This window comes from Hippocampus bargibanti, linkage group LG11 (genome assembly GCF_051943395.1).
Source record: "Hippocampus bargibanti isolate YZ-2025 linkage group LG11, ASM5194339v1, whole genome shotgun sequence".
Classification (NCBI taxonomy): domain Eukaryota; kingdom Metazoa; phylum Chordata; class Actinopteri; order Syngnathiformes; family Syngnathidae; genus Hippocampus; species Hippocampus bargibanti.
This window is the reverse complement of record NC_142744.1, coordinates 1,264,701-1,281,812: the sequence shown is the minus strand read 5'-3', so window position 1 is coordinate 1,281,812 and position 17,112 is coordinate 1,264,701. Positions and strand designations below refer to the sequence as shown.

At 41.1% G+C, this 17,112-nt stretch overlaps 2 protein-coding genes across 4 annotated transcripts; both read right to left on the bottom strand.

Annotated features, from left to right (window-relative positions):
* Positions 1-973: 973 nt before the first annotated feature.
* LOC148891037 (gastrotropin-like) lies at positions 974-6,726 on the bottom strand. Of its 2 annotated transcripts, none has more exons than XM_089008026.1 (4): positions 6,581-6,726; positions 1,303-1,478; positions 1,152-1,241; positions 974-1,079 (listed from the first exon to the last, which is right to left on the bottom strand). In XM_089008026.1, exons 1-4 carry the CDS (start codon positions 6,645-6,647, stop codon positions 1,029-1,031), a joined length of 384 nt encoding a protein of 127 aa, XP_088864152.1. In that variant the 5' UTR covers positions 6,648-6,726; the 3' UTR covers positions 974-1,028. The 2 variants fall into 2 exon arrangements, with proteins under 2 accessions (XP_088864152.1, XP_088864153.1); XM_089008027.1 differs by lacking the exon at positions 6,581-6,726 and adding an exon at positions 2,279-2,435.
* A 4,062-nt stretch (positions 6,727-10,788) lies between these two features.
* On the bottom strand, positions 10,789-16,742 carry elovl8a (ELOVL fatty acid elongase 8a). Of its 2 annotated transcripts, none has more exons than XM_089008540.1 (8): positions 16,650-16,742; positions 15,862-15,928; positions 15,592-15,779; positions 13,947-14,027; positions 13,797-13,853; positions 12,828-12,942; positions 12,604-12,731; positions 10,789-11,209 (listed from the first exon to the last, which is right to left on the bottom strand). In XM_089008540.1, the coding sequence occupies exons 1-8, from the start codon at positions 16,650-16,652 to the stop codon at positions 11,027-11,029; spliced, it is 822 nt and encodes a 273-aa protein (XP_088864666.1). In that variant the 5' UTR covers positions 16,653-16,742; the 3' UTR covers positions 10,789-11,026. The 2 variants fall into 2 exon arrangements, with proteins under 2 accessions (XP_088864666.1, XP_088864667.1); XM_089008541.1 differs by having other exon boundaries at positions 15,862-15,933; positions 16,650-16,696.
* Positions 16,743-17,112: the final 370 nt, after the last annotated feature.

Sequence of the window (17,112 nt, the reverse complement as noted above, 5' to 3'; positions counted from 1 at the left end):
CTAACAAGTCCCCTTTTCTCTCCACTTACGACAGTCGGAAATGGAGACCAATCAGATAAGTGCAGAATGGTCCAATCACCAAACGCCGACTGAGAAATAGCCAATTAGGCCCGTTTGTCCACCAGGACAAAGGAAAGCAAAATACGGCGAATGATTGCGCCCGCGCTAGGCTACACAAACGCGCTCCAAATGATACCTTGCTTAGTTGCCTTCCAAACCTCCCTTTCCACGAGTGGCGGATCTTGATTGCAGACACCAAGAGAGCGAACGAGCGCCTCATTGTTACACCAAAGCAGTCGATTCCTCAAAGACAGAAAAAAATGGCTATTTTGTTTTCATCAGGGAGCGATTGAGTCAGCGGCTCTTCAAAATACTAATAATAATGTTTTTAAAAATGTTTAAAAAAAAGTTGTTTTTCAAGACTTGGAACAGATTAAACATTTTTACATTGATTATAATGGAGATTGCTGTTTTGGTTTTCGAACAAATCAGTTTTCAAACAGGTTTCTGGAACAGATTTTCTAGACTTGGAACGGATTAAAATTTGTTATATTGATTATAATTACATCAATTCACCACCATAGAAATAACTTCAAATAATAATAATAACAATAACAATAATAATAATAATAATACATTTCACTTATAAGCGCCTTTCAAAACTCTCAGTCGTGCAAGAGTGGTCCATCGAGGAAAAGGTTTCTTCAGCCTTCATCTGTACTTCTTTCGAGGTGCCAGACATTTCGCTCCTCATCCGAAGAGCTTCGTCAGCGAACAAAAGTTTTGCTGCTAACCCCAGCCCTATATCACTAATGGACAGCGGTTGGCCTCCTCAGACCTCTGCTCGGATAAGTCCCTGTGCCTGTAAGCCCCTTGTTCTGATAGCTTCAAAGAAATACATATGATGTCTGAAGAAACCTTTTCCTCGATGGATCCAGCCTGATGTTTACCGAAGAAAACACAAGCTTCATGCTCACGTCCAACTTCATTTATTGTGATGACACAAATAGTTCAAGATCAGAATGCAGTTAGATCTTCTTGCTGGTTCTCTTAAGCACGACGGACCCGGCGGTGGAAGTCTAGAAATGGAGAACGGAAGCTAGCGCTAGCTGGAGAGCTAATACCAAACGACTTTGATTGACGGCGGTTACCTCAATGAGTTTTCCTCCGCTGACCTCAGAGAGGTGATGGTAGTTTGGGAAAGTCACACTCAGCTTACCTCCCTCCATGTGCACCGTTGCCTGCCAATCATCACATCCGTGTTACCGATGGAAAGTTTCCGACCCGCCGAGCGACTCCTACCTTGAACTTCTTTCCTCCGATGGTCTCCATGTCGCATTCTTTGCCCACAGTGAATGTGTTGGTGACCTTGGCGTTTGTGGGATAGATCTGAGTCCAGGAGAAGTCGTTTCCATCCTGGCTCACCTCGGTGATCAGTTTGTAGTCACGGCCCTTCTCCATGATGTCGGCGGGGATACCTGAGGAGAAGAAGACAACTAATTAGTAATAAAATAAATTCTACCATCTACCATCCATATACATAATAATAATCTACTATAGAAAGCTAGCTAGATAGCTATCTAGCTAATTGATAGCGAATCAGAATCAGATATCAATAATCTTCGTCTTCTTCTTGCGAATCAATGTCCTCCATCTAACCCCTTAAACAGAACACAACTGATGAGGAACTAGGTAAAATGATCGCAGAGAAAGCACGACAATTTCACTCGGATATCGTCAAGAGGCAACCTGGAAGTTCGTCATACATTGATGATTTCAAGGCTAGCCACGGATGGTTCGAGAACTTTAAGCGTCGTACAGGGATTCATAGTGTCATTCGTCACGGTGAGGCAACCAGTTCTGACCATAAAGCTGCCAAAGCTTACAAGGAATCATTCCTCAAGATGGCCACTCCATTCCATCAAGCCATCAACGACCATCACAAAGGTAAATAAAATGACTTTATTTATTATACAGTACAGTTTAATTACAGTATTCTTTAATTACAATACCCTAGCACATTTATTATACATAAAATAAGGTATATTTTGTGTATTTTAAGGCTTAGAAAGTAGAAAATTATGTTTTATAGGGACGTGGGAACGGATTATTCTCGTTTTAATGGTTTCCATTGGGAAACTAATGTTTGGGATACACACTTTTCGCCTTACACACTCTGTCGAGGAACCAATTAAGTTCGTAAGCCAAGGTATCACAGTACAATGTATTATTACGAATAAAACCGGTGGCCGCCCCGTTTTTGAATCCGATATTTTACCGAGAAGCTTGCAAAAGTCGTCGTAACCCTCCTGGGTTTCCGTTTGCCAACGTCCGGAGAAGGCCATCTTGGTTTGCGTTCGGAGGAGGGATCAGCAAGATACCGCCGAGACCGAAGCGCCTCGACCCTTTTTATATCGCCAACCAGCGTTTGGCGCCTCCCAATCGTCGACGGGAATGACAAAAGTGAGATACGAGGCGGTTTATGGAGCAAAATGCTGACGACGGGGGCGAGTCGCGAGCTCACCGCTCGGTCAATGAACTTTCTTACAATGTCACATCCGTATACAGTGATACCTCGGTTTACCAACCCCTTGGCTCACAAACTTTTCGGTTTACAAACGTTACATTGATGAAAATTTTACCTTGGCATACAAACTATTTTTCGGGATACACACGGAGCTGCCATCATGAGTGATGTGTCGTTCACGAACGAGCCCGTTTTAACAAGAAAATGGCAGCCGGCTTGTTTTGGTCCTCTATTCCCCGCCCCCAGTCGTCGGTTAAAGCCACGTGATTGGTCAAGAACGCAGCAGTGATGCAGTGGTGGTTTAAACATTAAAGAGACACGCAGACGACAAAGAGAGAGTGAGAAAATGGATAGAAAACAGTGACATTTGGACTCGTTTCCACTCATTTCAAAGGCAGAGTGTAGACTGCAAGATTAAAATTCCCATCAATCAGGCTCCACAAATAACCTGCACAAGCCATCTGTACACTTGATGCAAAAAGCTATCAACTCAGCTAAACAGAACACAATTGATGAGGAACTAGGTAAAATGATGGCAGAGAAAGCACCTACAAGGGATCATTCATCAAGACGGTGAAAGAAGAAGTGTTTAATGCTGATGAAAGCGGCCGCTCCATTGCATCAAGCCATTAATGACCATCACAAAGGTCAATAAAACGACTTTATTATACAGTAATTTATTTTTCTTTAATTATAATACCATAGCACATTTATTACACGTAAAATAAGGTATATTTTGTGTAGTTTTAAGGCTTAGAAAATTCGAAAATTATGTTTTATGGGGACCTGGGAACGGATTATTCTCATTTTAATGGTTTCCTATGGGAAATGAATTTTTGGGATACACACTTTTCACCTTACACACTCTGTCTGAGACCCAATTAAGTTCGTAAGCCAAGGTATCACTGTAACTATTTTTCAAATTTGAAGTCAAGAATAATGACTGTTCTCATGTTTCGCATCGGAATTTAGCAAGCATGATGGAACTTCACACGCGATATTTCCTTTCATGGGCCGAATAAAATGATGTAGTGGGCCACATTTGGCCCCCGGGCCTTAACTTTGACACCAGTGCCTTTGAATGTCTAACATCCATTAGGCAGAATTTGTCGCTTTGGCCGAATCCGAGACTATTTCCTGGCGACCAGTCCAGTGTGTAATTCGGCCCCACAGGCATGGTCGTCTTTCACCCTGACCGCCTGCAGTCCTGACCCGCATTAGCACACATTAAAACAACTTTATTGAAAATGTTTAAAAACACAATAAAAACCGATTTTCTTCTTGCAATTTTCTCGTTTCTGCATTCAGATTCCGTCTCTCTCTCTCTCTCTCTCACCGTACCGCCGTTTCAAAGAGTGTTTCTCAAGCGTGAAAAGTCACCGTGGCCTTGAAAAAGCTTTATTGATACATAAAACATCGCGTTGGGCAACAATAAAAAAAAATAAAATAAAAAACGGCCACTATCTTTATGTCTCTGGCTGTCTTTTTATGACCTTACACACATTCAGAAGCAGGAAGTCAAGCTTTTAAAGTGCATTTAAAAGAATATTCACCTTAGCGATGACTGACCCGGAGGTCACAGAGGTCACGAAAGTACTTTGCAAGACACCTTAACCTTTTTGCCTCTAATTTATGGATTGTTATACATTTGCTGAATACAGTGATACCTCCGTTTAAATTAATTGGTTCCCAGAAAGTGTGTGTAAGGTGAAAAGGGTGTATTCCAAACATTCATTTCCCATAGGAAACCATTTAAATCAGAATAATCCGTTCCCTGGTCCCCATAAAACTTAATTTTCTACTAAATAAGCCTTAAAACGACACAAAAATAGACCTTATTTTATGTATAATAAATGTGCTATTGTATTGTAATTTAATAAATAAACTGCACTTTATAATAAAGTCATTTTATTGACCTTTGTGATGGTCGATGTAGTTGCCTCTTGATATCCGAGTGAAGTTGCCGTGCTTTCCCCAGCGCCCCCCAAGGTCACTTCCAAGGTCAAATCAAATCTTCCTTTCCACATAAACGGCGAGCAAAGTCCTATGGCGAGCGTTATAATCCCAAAGTTACTCTTTAAAAGTGCTGCACGCTTTTTGCCGACATTGGGTAATCAGTAACAGGAACGTTGAGTCTATTCCCGAATGTCCAATCACGTGGTGATCAAGTCACGCTCGCCGCTAGTCTTTGATATTCGACAGTTTCGCGGCGAACGGTGGCGAAAACGAAGTTATAATAATAATAATAATAATAATAATAATAATAATAATAATAATACATTACATTTCTAAGCGCCTTTCAAAACTCTCAAGCTCACTTTACAGTCACAGGATCAGTTTTTCTGTGGGTGGCAGCTGCTCACCCACTCACTCAACCCCGAATACCTCAAATAGATGGAAAGCTAGCTAGCTAGCTAATAGATAGAAAGGTATATATCCAGCCAGCTAGTTAAATAGCCATCTATGTAGCTGGCTAGCTATCGAGCTGGCTGTCTATCTAGCTATCTATGGGCTATCTATTGGCTAGCTAGCCAGCTTTCTATCGAGTTGAGTTACTTTTGGGTTGAGTGAACGCTGGCGCGTGTGGCTGCCGCTGCTCACCCACTGAGAAACTTATCCTGTGATGGTAAAGTGACCTTGAGAGTTTTGAAAGGTGCTTAGAAATGAAATGGATTATTATTATTATTATGATTAGCTGTCTAACTAGCTAGCTATATATTAGCTAGCTAGCTAACTTTATCTATTTGAGTTAGTATCTAGCTAGCTAGCTAGATAGCCAGCCAGCTAGACAGCTAATAGATAGCAAATAGCTAGCTAACTTTATCTATTTGAGTTATCTGAGTCAGTATATAGCTAGCTAGCTAGCTAACCAGCCAGCTAGACAGCTAATAGATAGCAAATAGCTAGCTAGCTATTGATATCCCATAAACACTGTCAACGGAGAGAAAATAAAATGCGCTTGAATAGAGTAGCAAGAAAAAAAGGAGGGAAACTTGATGCTAATTTTGGACAAGGCGTTCCTTCGACTGAAGCAAGAAGGCAAGAATGTGAACAAAAAGTTGAAGAAGAACAAAAGATGGAGGACACGAGGGGGGGGGGGTTAGATGCTCAGGAAAGATACATCTTGATCCCCTTTTATCTGCGGCGGGAAAAGGGTGGGTGATGATGGAGGAATTAAAAAAATAAAGAGGGGGGGTGCCTTGAAATGCAAATGAATCGGTTGCTAATCAAAGCAATAAGATTAGCCTTCCAAATGGGGAAGAAAGGCGCCATTATCTAGGCCGGGGGTGTCATGTTTAATAACGTGGAAACGCCATGCTAATTTAGCGCCGATGCAACTGGAGCCCTCCGGTGGAGTGGGGGGGGGGGGTGCTTTTTGGGGAAGGGGGAAGCAAAAAAGAAGATGGAAAGTTTTGCGCAAGGTCGCAATAAAAAAAGATGGCGGTGGTGATTATTTAATCAGATAATAATAATAATAATACATTTCATTTCCAGGCGCCTTTCAAAACTCTCAATGTCACTTTACAGTCACAGGATGAAGTTTTGCTGTGGGTGAGCAGCGGCAGCCACACGCGCCAGCGTTCACTCAACCCGGAAGTAACTCAGATAGGTAGAAAGCTAGCGAATATATAGCTAATATCTAGCCGGCTAGTTAGCTAGCCAGATAGATAGATAATAGCAATAGATGGAAAATAGATAGCTAATAGCTAGTTAGCTAGGTAGTCAGCTAGACAGCCAGCAAGGTAGCCTGCTAGATAGCCAGCTAGATAGCTAGCTAGATATCCGTATTTGCATGTTGCTCAAGCGAGCATACCTCGTCATGCTAATACTGCTAATTTGACCGTGATCACGGAGGCATGAAAAGACTGGAGATGGTAGCACCTTTTACGCTAAAAAGCTGACAGGGGAAGGTAGCGGTCTCGGTTTCACAGGCAAGCAGCCCGTCTAGTCATCAAAGACCCAGACAGAAATAGGCCAACGGAGCCGCCGACAGCTAGCATTCTGCTGCCATTAGCGCTAGCGTTTCTCAATCTAACCTGACAACGCTCCTACCATTGCTTTCAGGAAGGCAGTCAAGCGTCCCCCCTCTGCCCCTCCCAATATGGCCCCCGCCTATCATCCAGGGAGCCAAATGATGGCGACGTGAATATTGCACATTACGCACGACTCGGCAGAGACGCGCGCGTGTGGATCGGATCGGCCTCCCTTTTGTCTTGGTGTCAAGTGTAATACGCTCGCCAATCATCAGAGGTGGAGCGTTGAGGGAAGGGGAAGTGGGGGCAAGAAAGGAGGGCGGGCTTTAGGATAGCTAGCAGGAAGGAGGAAGAGGGAGGAGGGCAACTTGGAGACAAGTGGCCTCTTAAGGGCTCGAATAATGGAGGGTGAGATGAGAAGGAAGCATGGCTGGAATAAAAGCCAGATAAGGCCACACTTTGCCTGCTTCAAATGTGGAAAGATTTACTCATGTGAACACAGATACATTCAGTTTTTTAAAAATAAAAATTAAATTAAAACAGAGCATCAAATAGGTTCCAATGGAGTATATAATTAACAGTAATGTAATTACATAAACATAAGCTCTCTATTTGCTATCTATCTATCTGGCTAGTAATCTAGCTAGTTAGCTATTAGCTATCTATTACCTAGTGAGCTAGCTTTCTGTCTATGTGAGTTACTTCGATCGCTTGGAAATGAAATGGATTATTTTTATTATTAGTAGTATTATTATTATTATTATCATTTGCTAGCTATTTTCTATCTATTAGCTGTGGCTGGCTAGCAAACTATCTAGCTGGCTAACTACCTAGCTATTCACTATCTAGCTGGCTGGCTATCTAGCAAGGTATCTGTTGGCTATCTATTAGGTAGCTAGCTAGCTTTCTATCTATTTGAGTTACTTCCGGTTTGGGTGAACGCTGGCGCGTGTGGCTGCCGCTGCTCGCCCACAGAAAAACTTATCCTGTGAGTGTAAAGTGACCTTGAGAGTTTTAACATGTATTATTGTTATTATTATTATTAGCTATCTGTCTGGCTACCTAGCTAGCTATCTATTTGCCATGCATTAGCTATCTGGCTATCTAGCTAGCTAGTTACAGATTAACTAGCTTTCTATCTTTCTATAAAACCTATCCTGTGACTGTAAAGTGACCTTGAGAGTTTTGAAAGGCGCTTAGAAATGAAATGTATTATTATTATTATTAATATGCATATATTACAATGGAGAACGATGCTACATGATACGTAGCATATGAAATGCACATTTACTGTATATTTGCATCTCCACATCATCATTAAATCGAAATAATAACCCCCCCCCCCTTCCCGAAAATACCTTCAAGCGAATCTATTTGGAGACCACCGTGAAGTTCTCGCATTTTAATTCCACACACAAACACAACCACACAAAAGCGCTCGGGAATGAGAGGCTAACAGGTTAGCAGAGTGATTAACAGTCGCTCACGAGTGGTCGAGTGCCCCCCCCCCCCACGACGTCCCGAGATTGCCACGGCCTCCGTTTCACCCTCATCATACGAATCAACACGGTGGCTCACCTTCGAGTACACTTCGGGGGAGGGGTGGGCTCTCAATTCCAAACCTCTTTCACAGTCCCCAATTATGTCTGTATTTGTGCGTGTGTGTGTGTGTGTGTGTGTGTGTGTGTGTATGTCGCACTTGCAAAGCACTTGTCTCACCTCACTCAAACCTGATTATTAATTACAGCCTGTGTGTTTCACAGCAAACGCTGTTGCCAAGGAAGCAGACACAACAGCATTCAGGAAGCCAGCGCCATCGCAGGGAAACAAAAAAGTTCACCCAGATGTTCCTCCGGGTGAACATTTTTTTTCGCCTGCAGAAAACGCGTTCTTGACAGGAACTTCTTGCGCATTTGTGTGTGTGAATCACACACCACGTCCCCATGATGTACCAAAAACGTGTATGTGTGTGTGTGTGTTGTGAAATGTAGATAGACAGCTAGCTAGGTCGCCATATAACTAATAGATAGCGAGCCAGCCAGCCAGATAGCTAGCAAATGGATAACCAGCTAGGTAGCTAGCTAGATAGCCAGCTGGGTAGCCAGCGAGAACACTAATAGATAGCCAGCTAGGTAGCCAGCCAGATAGCTAGCTAGTTAGGTAGCCGTATAACTAATAGATAGCGAGACAGATAGCTAATAGATACCCAGCTAGGTAGCTAGCTAGAAAGCCAGATGGGTAGCCAGCTAGAACGCTAATATATAGCAAATAGATAAACAGCTAGGTAGCCAGTCAGATAGCCAGCTAGATTGTGAAATAATAATAATACATCATACATTCAATTTATAAGCACCTTTCAAAGCTCTCAATGTCACTTTACAGCCACAGGATGGTTTTTTTTTGGGTGAGCAGCGGCAGCCACGCGCACCAGCATTCACTCAACATGGAAGTAACTCAAATAGATAGAAAGTTCACTCACTAGCTAATAGCTAGCTAGTTAACTAGCCAGCTAGATAGCAAATAGCAAGCGAGCTAGCTAGATAGCAAGCTAGATAGCAAATAGAGAGCTTATGTTTATTATAGCTAATAGATAGCTAATATATGCCTAGTTAGATAGATATATAGCTATTCAGCAAATAGTCACCCAAATAGCTAGCTAGATAACTATTAAGCTAATAGATGGCCAGCTAGATAGCTTATAGATTGCCAGTTAGTCCCAAAATGTCATTTTTTGGGGTGTAAAGACGAAAACTAAACATTTGAGTCTTCATTGACTATTAATGCTAATACTCCATATTATGAAATATTTCCATTGGCCATTTGTAAACAAAATCAGATGGCCTTCCAATATCCTTTCGTCGTCAAATAATTTGAATTCAAACATGTACATTTGGTTGTCAATTTTGAATATAGATAAAAAAAATATCTGGATTTGACTTGGAGGTCATGCTCTTGACACTACGTACATAAAATAAAAGAAAAAAAATAGAATACGAAAGCGTGACAACATGCGACAATGTCACCACCTAGTGGTAAACTCTAGTATCGCACGCGTTGTGCTTCAGTTTGAGCTCATTCTCGACATTGAAGAATGAATTGTTACGATGCTAATGCTACGATGGGGTGAAGCGAACATCCGGTCCTTCAAAAAGATCCATTTTGAATCCATAAAGGTAAAAAAAATGATCTTGTCAATCCGAACTATGTAGTCACCGTATTTTTATTTATTTAAAATGTTGGATTAGCTACATCAAAATATATCACCCCCCCCAAAAAAAAAAACAAACAAAAAAACACCCAAACACTTTCTTTCTAAAGACAACTAAATAAACCGACACGAGACGTTTCAATGTATCTCAAACCTTCATCTCACCGATGCTAGCGATAATCATGGGTGAGGTTTTGGAATGTCGACCAACCGGTGAATCGAGAGCATCGCCTTTTTGGTCTCCTCGGATTCTTTTTCCAAACCGTTTCACACTAGGCATGACTTCAAAATGGCGCCTTGATGAATCGGACACGATCATAATCATAATCATAATCATGATAATACATTTCATTCGTAAGCGCCTTTCAAAACTCTCATGGTTACTTTACAGTCACACGATTAGCAAAGTTTTTCTGCGGGTGAGTAGCGGCAGCCACATGCGCCAGCGTTCACTCAAGCCGTAAGTAACTCAAATAGATAGAAAGCTAGCTAGCTAGCTAGCCAACAGATACCTAGCTATATCCTGTGACTGTAAAGTGACCTTGAGAGTTTTGAAAGGGGCTTAGAAATGAAATGTATTATTATTATTATTATGACAGTCTAGCGAGCTATCAAACTCGCTAACTAGCTATCAAGCTCGCTACCTTGCTATCTATTAGCTGTCTAGCTGGATATCTATTTGCTATCTAGCTATCTATCTATCTATTTGCTATCTGTTAGCCATCTAACTGACTAGCTAGCTATGATTGACTAGCTGGCTATTTATTAGTTATATGGCTAAACTGATCCTGTGACTGTAAAGTGACCTTGAGAGTTTTGAAAGGCGCTTAGAAATGAAATGTATTATTATTATTATTATAATTATTATTATTATGCCGTCCGTCAAGAGACTCTGCGGCAATGATTGGATTGAATGAACAACATAGTCAAAACTACTGTCACGCGTTGTCATTTTTCTTCTTCTACTCCTAAAATAACAGTCATTCTTACTCACTCTGCGCACTTCGGGAGCAAAAAATAAGAACATTTGAAGAGTTTGAATTTGAATTGCATGGTGGTTAAAACACAGCCAAGTCGTGTCAGTGTTGAACACAAACGTTTATTAGCTTAGCTTCTTTTACTTGGGAGCATAACTGCAGATTTGGAAGTACAATTCTGCCAATTGCTGCGGCCCAAAAGAACAAGCAGGTACACTAGCAAATATTTGGTCCTTTTATCCAATATTTTTCCCCCGACATAATCGCAGTATAATTTGCAGGTGAAATGTCGCGTTTGGTCGCACGCTCAGTGTGGCTAATTGAGAAATGATCAGTTCCTTTACAATTTCCATTTCCTGACGTCGCCGGACTTTGATGCGAGGTAGCTATGGTGGTAAAAATGGCAGAAGAGTGCGATGAGGGTGAGAGCGTAGACAAACACGATCAAGTTCAAAGCGTCGGGATAGTCACAGTCGGCGAACAAGTTGTAAACGGTGTGGAGGGTAACCACCAAAAACTGAAGCTGTCAACAGAGAGAGAGAAAAATAGTGTGAGATCGTAACAATAGTCAGATGGGATTCTTATCAAAAACACATCATCTAACTGCTTAGCTAGCTATATGGCCAGCTATCTAGCTAGTTCTATGGCTATCTATACGGCTAGCTAGCTAGCACTAGGGCTATCTATACGGCTAGGTAGTTAGCTAGCTCTAGGGCTATCTATAAGGCTATCTATTCGGCTAGCTTTATGGCTATGTATACGGCTATATATTCGGCTAGCTCTATGGCTATCAATTCGGATAGCTCTATGGCTATCTACACGGCTATCTATTCGGCTATCTATACGGCGAGGTAGCTAGCTAGCTACCTCTAGGGCTATCTATACAGCTATCTATTCGGCTAGCTTTATGGCTATGTATACGGCTATATATTCGGCTAGCTCTATGGCTATCAATTCGGATAGCTCTATGGCTATCTACACAGCTATCTATTCGGCTAGCTCTACGGCTATCTATACGGCGAGGTAGCTAGCCAGCTCTAGGGCTATCTATACAGCTAGCTTTATGGCTGTGTATACGGCTATCTATTCGGCTAGCTCTATGGATATCAATTCGAATAGCTCTATGGCTATCTACACGGCTATCTATTCGGCTAGCTCTACGGCTATCTATTCGGCTAGCTGGCCAGCTCTATGGCTATCTATACGGCTAGCTGGCCAGCTCTATGGCTATCTATACGGCTAGCTGGCGAACTCTATGGCTATCTATATGGCTAGCTGGCGAACTCTATGGCTATCTATATGGCTAGCTGGCGAACTCTATGGCTATCTATACGGCTAGCTGGCGAACTCTATGGCTATCTATATGGCTAGCTGGCGAACTCTATGGCTATCGATACGGCTAGCTGGCTAGCTCTATGGCTATCTATACGGCTAGCCGGGTAGCTCTATGGCTATCTATATGGCTAGCTGGCGAACTCTATGGCTATCTATACGGCTAGCTGGCGAACTCTATGGCTATCTATACGGCTAGCTGGCGAACTCTATGGCTATCTATATGGCTAGCTGGCGAACTCTATGGCTATCTATACGGCTAGCTGGCGAACTCTATGGCTATCTATATGGCTAGCTGGCGAACTCTATGGCTATCTATATGGCTAGCTGGCGAACTCTATGGCTATCTATATGGCTAGCTGGCGAACTCTATGGCTATCTATACGGCTAGCTAGATAGCCCTATGGCTATCTATACAGCTAGCCAGCGATATGGCCAGCTATACGGCTAGTTAGCCATATGGCTATCTATACGGCTATATGGCCAGATGGCTAGCCATGCTAAACATCCAACAATAACTTATTCATGATCTGTTTTTGTGATTCTCATATTTAAAAACACACACACAAAGATATGAATACGAACCAGCTGTAGGATAGTAAGGTAGCTTTTCCACCAAAGATATTTGGTCATCGTCGGTCCAAACGCCGCCAGACCATAGTAGAAATACATCACCACGTGAATCAGGGAATTGACCAGGCCACTCATGAACGCTTTGGACACACGTAGAACGGCACAAGGAGTACACGCGTGTACCTTTCAAGTATCACTTTCAAAAGGGACACGCGTGTACTTTCGCGGGTACTCACATTGGCCACCCGGCGTGTACTTTAAACCCACCCAGCAGTTCAAGATCATGGTGCTGTGGTGGTAGACGTGAAGGAAGGTCAACTGGCTGTTCTTCTTCCTCAAGATGAAAAAAAACTATTTGAGGCAAAAAGAGGGAATGAGTTAGCGCACGTGGACGACATTTAAAGGACAAGCGTCGTCTCCGGACAAGTTGTGTCCATCATTTGTAAAATGGCTTCAAATGACTTCTACTGAGCGTATTTGACAAAGATTCCACCACATATAGCTATATTTTACATTTTAAGAATATTCTGGAAGTCTTGTTTTTGAGTTGGTGACGAGTCCGGACGTGACGTCACTGAAGGAACGCCCCTGACCGAAAAAAGGACACATTGTAGCAGTCCTTCCATCACGTCAATGCATTTGGCTGGACTTTGTTTGGTCTGAAAACTTTGTGTAGCACCAAAAAGAGGCAGAAGAGGGCGACAAAGCTCCAGGTAAGGAATTAATAAGCCTGTGGAAACGGAGCTTTGTCGCCATTTTCTCTCTTTTTGGTGCTACATTGCCTGCCCCGAGATACCTCAAAATGGCACGGAAAAAATTCTTTAATTGATTGCAAACATGTATGCTTTCCTCTTCAGAACTATTTGAACCATATTCATAATTGGTAACAAGAAAGCATCTTCTCCGAATCTGAAGCCATTGTTTTGATTCACTAGCAAGGCAAGACGTCTTGGGGTGACACCACGAACAAGGGGGCGGGACCTTCTGAAACTGGCCACTTCCGGGTTATTTTTTTTTTTTTTGCAGATTTCGGACACTTTAAGTCATTTTTATTGGTCTTTTGCATTTGACGAAAAATGTCATACTGCGTGTTTTGGGTATTTTAGATGCGATAAAATGTTTTTCTGGTGTAAGTTAAGAAACAAAAAAGTGATGTCGGTTGTCCTTTAATGGTGGTGGAAAACGGAAATAATCATCCGACTTACCGTATCACAGAATTCGATGTATTTGGAGAAGTAAAAGAGCCAGCACACGCTGGCCATCTGGACAAGGTAAGACAACGTTAGCAAGATATTAGCATTAGCAAGATATATTTGAAATGCTTCATCGGAAAGTGGTTTTGGTACGAATTTTACCCTCAAGGCTAGCGGGCTGTTGCTGTAGTCAACGGGCTGGCACAGCAGACTATAACCGGCCATCCAGGAAGAGACTGTAAACTGCAAAGACAGAATTTACCCGTCAACCGACCGCTACCATCATTGCCGTCAGGTCAAAAGGTTAAAAAAGTGTTCAATAGCGCCGTAGACGAGAAATAGCGCCGTAGACGAGATGTCAATCATTTCTGGAGCATTTCCCTTTAAATTTGAGGCTGACTCTTTCAGCGATACCTCAGTTTACGAACTTTTTGGTTCCCAGAAAGTGTGTGTGTAAGGCAAAAAGTTAGTCTTCCAAAAATTAATTTCCCATAGGAAACCATTACAATGAGAATAATCCGTTCCCAGGTTCCCATAAAACATCATTTTCTACGAAATAAGTCTTAAAACTACACAAAATATAGCTTATTTTATATATAATAAATGCTGTAGGACTATATAAACAATCAATGCAGCGTAAGAAACCATAGATTGTCTTCTTTTATCAGAAAAAAAAGAGTTTATTCCTAATGTCTAGAGTTATCTGAGCTTGAAATGGGGGCATCTGTACAAAATACAATACGATACATCTCGATTTACATAGCACGTTACCAGCAGCTGAAGCTGTTGGACAAATATTGCGCCCTCGTGCAAGGGAAAAACATTGCCAGAGGTCTGACCACCGCTTTATCTTTTTTGGGAACAGTAGAACAGAAGTACAGTGATATTTCATCTTCCGAACTTAATTGGTTCCCAGAAAGTGTGTGTAAGACAAAAAGTGTGTATGCCAAACATTAATTTCCCATAGGAAACCATTCAAATGAAAATAATCCGTTCCCGGGTCCCCATAAAACATAATTTTCTATGAAAAAAAGCCTTAAAACTACACAAAAATACCTTACTTTATGCATAATAAATGTGCTATTGTAATGTAATAAAAGAAATAAACTGTACTGTATAATAAAGTAGTTTTATTGACTTTTGTAATGGTCATTGATGTAGTTGCCTCTTGATGATATCCGAGTGAAGTTGCCGTGCTTTCTCGGCGATAATACCCTCACTCACATTGTCCCCTGCGAGGTGTTTGTCGTTCATCCAAATCAACAGAAGTTTTTCAACCTCTTCTATTGCTTGATACCGTTGCTTAGACAACACAGAAACACCCTTAGCCACACGTAGCAATGGTCGACTTAGCGTACTGGTATGCTAAGTCACACAAACGCACACCTTGTTGGTGTTTTTCGATGATCTTTAGCTCGATCGTAATTTTCTTTCATGTCTTCTTCGGCTTAACACTAGCCTGTGGTGGGGTCTTTTTCGGTCCCATAATAGCAAAAATACTCCACTCGATAACAAACCATGTCTGCACTCAAATAAAGGTGGTGACGAAAACTAGTCCGACAGCCACCGTGGCTCTTCGTGTGGTTTGGTTCGTTTGCCAAAAACTAGTTTGCATGCCCAAGATTACATTCTCGCGAATTTAATGTTCGTAAGGCGAAACGTTCGTAAGCTAAAGTGTCCGTAAACTGAGTTATCGGAAAATATCTGTATCTGTCATCCCTATCTTTTTTTTGCGTCACATCGGCCTATGTTTACATTTTTTGTTGTAGATCAACGATAGGGAAAATTAGCGTCAGCTATTTCGTACCTCATAGAACATGTAGGCGGACAGGCAGACCATGGCGAAATTGTACGTTATCAAGACTAGTTTGAGGTTAACCGCCTCCTTCTTTGCCATCAACTTCGGTCCGATCCAAACGATGAAAAGGTAGCACATAACGAGCCAGCAGACTGGGACAGGGGAGTACACCAGGGGCCAGTTTTCGATCCTCTTATCTAGACGGAGACAAAAAGACAAGTATGTATTTCCAAAATGGCGTCTTTTGTGGCAAAAGGGGGAAGATTAGCGGTAGCGTACCTCCATTGTCCAGACTTTCTTGGTAGTATATAGAGGCTCTTTGCCAAACGGTGAGCTCCTGAACACCCTGAACTTGGCAAAGAGAAACCACGTTGATAGGATGTGATAAAACAAGCAAGCAAATGACGCAGAGAAATTAACAAGTAAAAAACTAAATATTTGGCATAATATTTCTTTTGTGTTAGCTTGTATTTTGAATGAAGCCTGTAAATTAAAACGTAAACAGAATCAACCATGCAAAATAAATAAATCTTGATAGCAGCACTTCCCCCCCCCAAAAAAAAACACATTTCATATATACTATATACATAGATACACACACAAACACACGCACCTATACACATACATACATATACACACAAACATATATATACAGTATACATCATATATACTGTACATATATAACCACACATATAGACACATATATATACATACATATACAGTATACACAATGTATATATATATATACTGTACATACACATTATATATACATATATAAACACACACACGTGTGTGTATATATGTAATATGTATTACTATACGTAATATTTATTATATTGTATTTTTTTGCTGTGAAATCCTATATTTGCTTTTCATCATACTTGAAGAAACTCATCCTACCTGTTTTTTTTTTTTTTTTGAATCTCAACTCCAACAACCAAGATTCAAATGACCAAAATGGACTTTTCAAGCAACCAACCCGATACCGCACATAAGAGCCCAAAACATAACCGAAAGAGAAATATAAAGTCAATATAAAAACTTTAAAAAAATGAATCAGTGCCTACCATGGTCGATTTAAACGCGACTGGAAGGGACGCGTCTTCAGTGCAATAAGAACGGAGTCCGGAAGTGGGTTCGCGGTCAAGTCAGAGAGGCCACGCCCCGCTGTAATATGATTGGCTGTTGGAATAATGGCGGAAGCTTTCAAGCTTGTCTTGGAACAACGTCTTCAAGTCACCGACAGATGTCGCTGTTTTGGATGCTCATTGAACGACACGAGCGCGAATTTAAAAAAAAAGTCACTTCAATTAAAATTCAATAATAATAATAACAATAATATAATTATTACTATAATAATAATAATTATAATAAAATAAAAACAAAAATAAAATTTAAAATACAATTTAAAATAAAAATAAAAATACAATTAAAAATAAATTTAAAATTAAAATACAAAAAATACAATAAAAACAACATAACAATAAAAATAAAAAAATAATAATAAATAATACATTAGATTTATAAGCA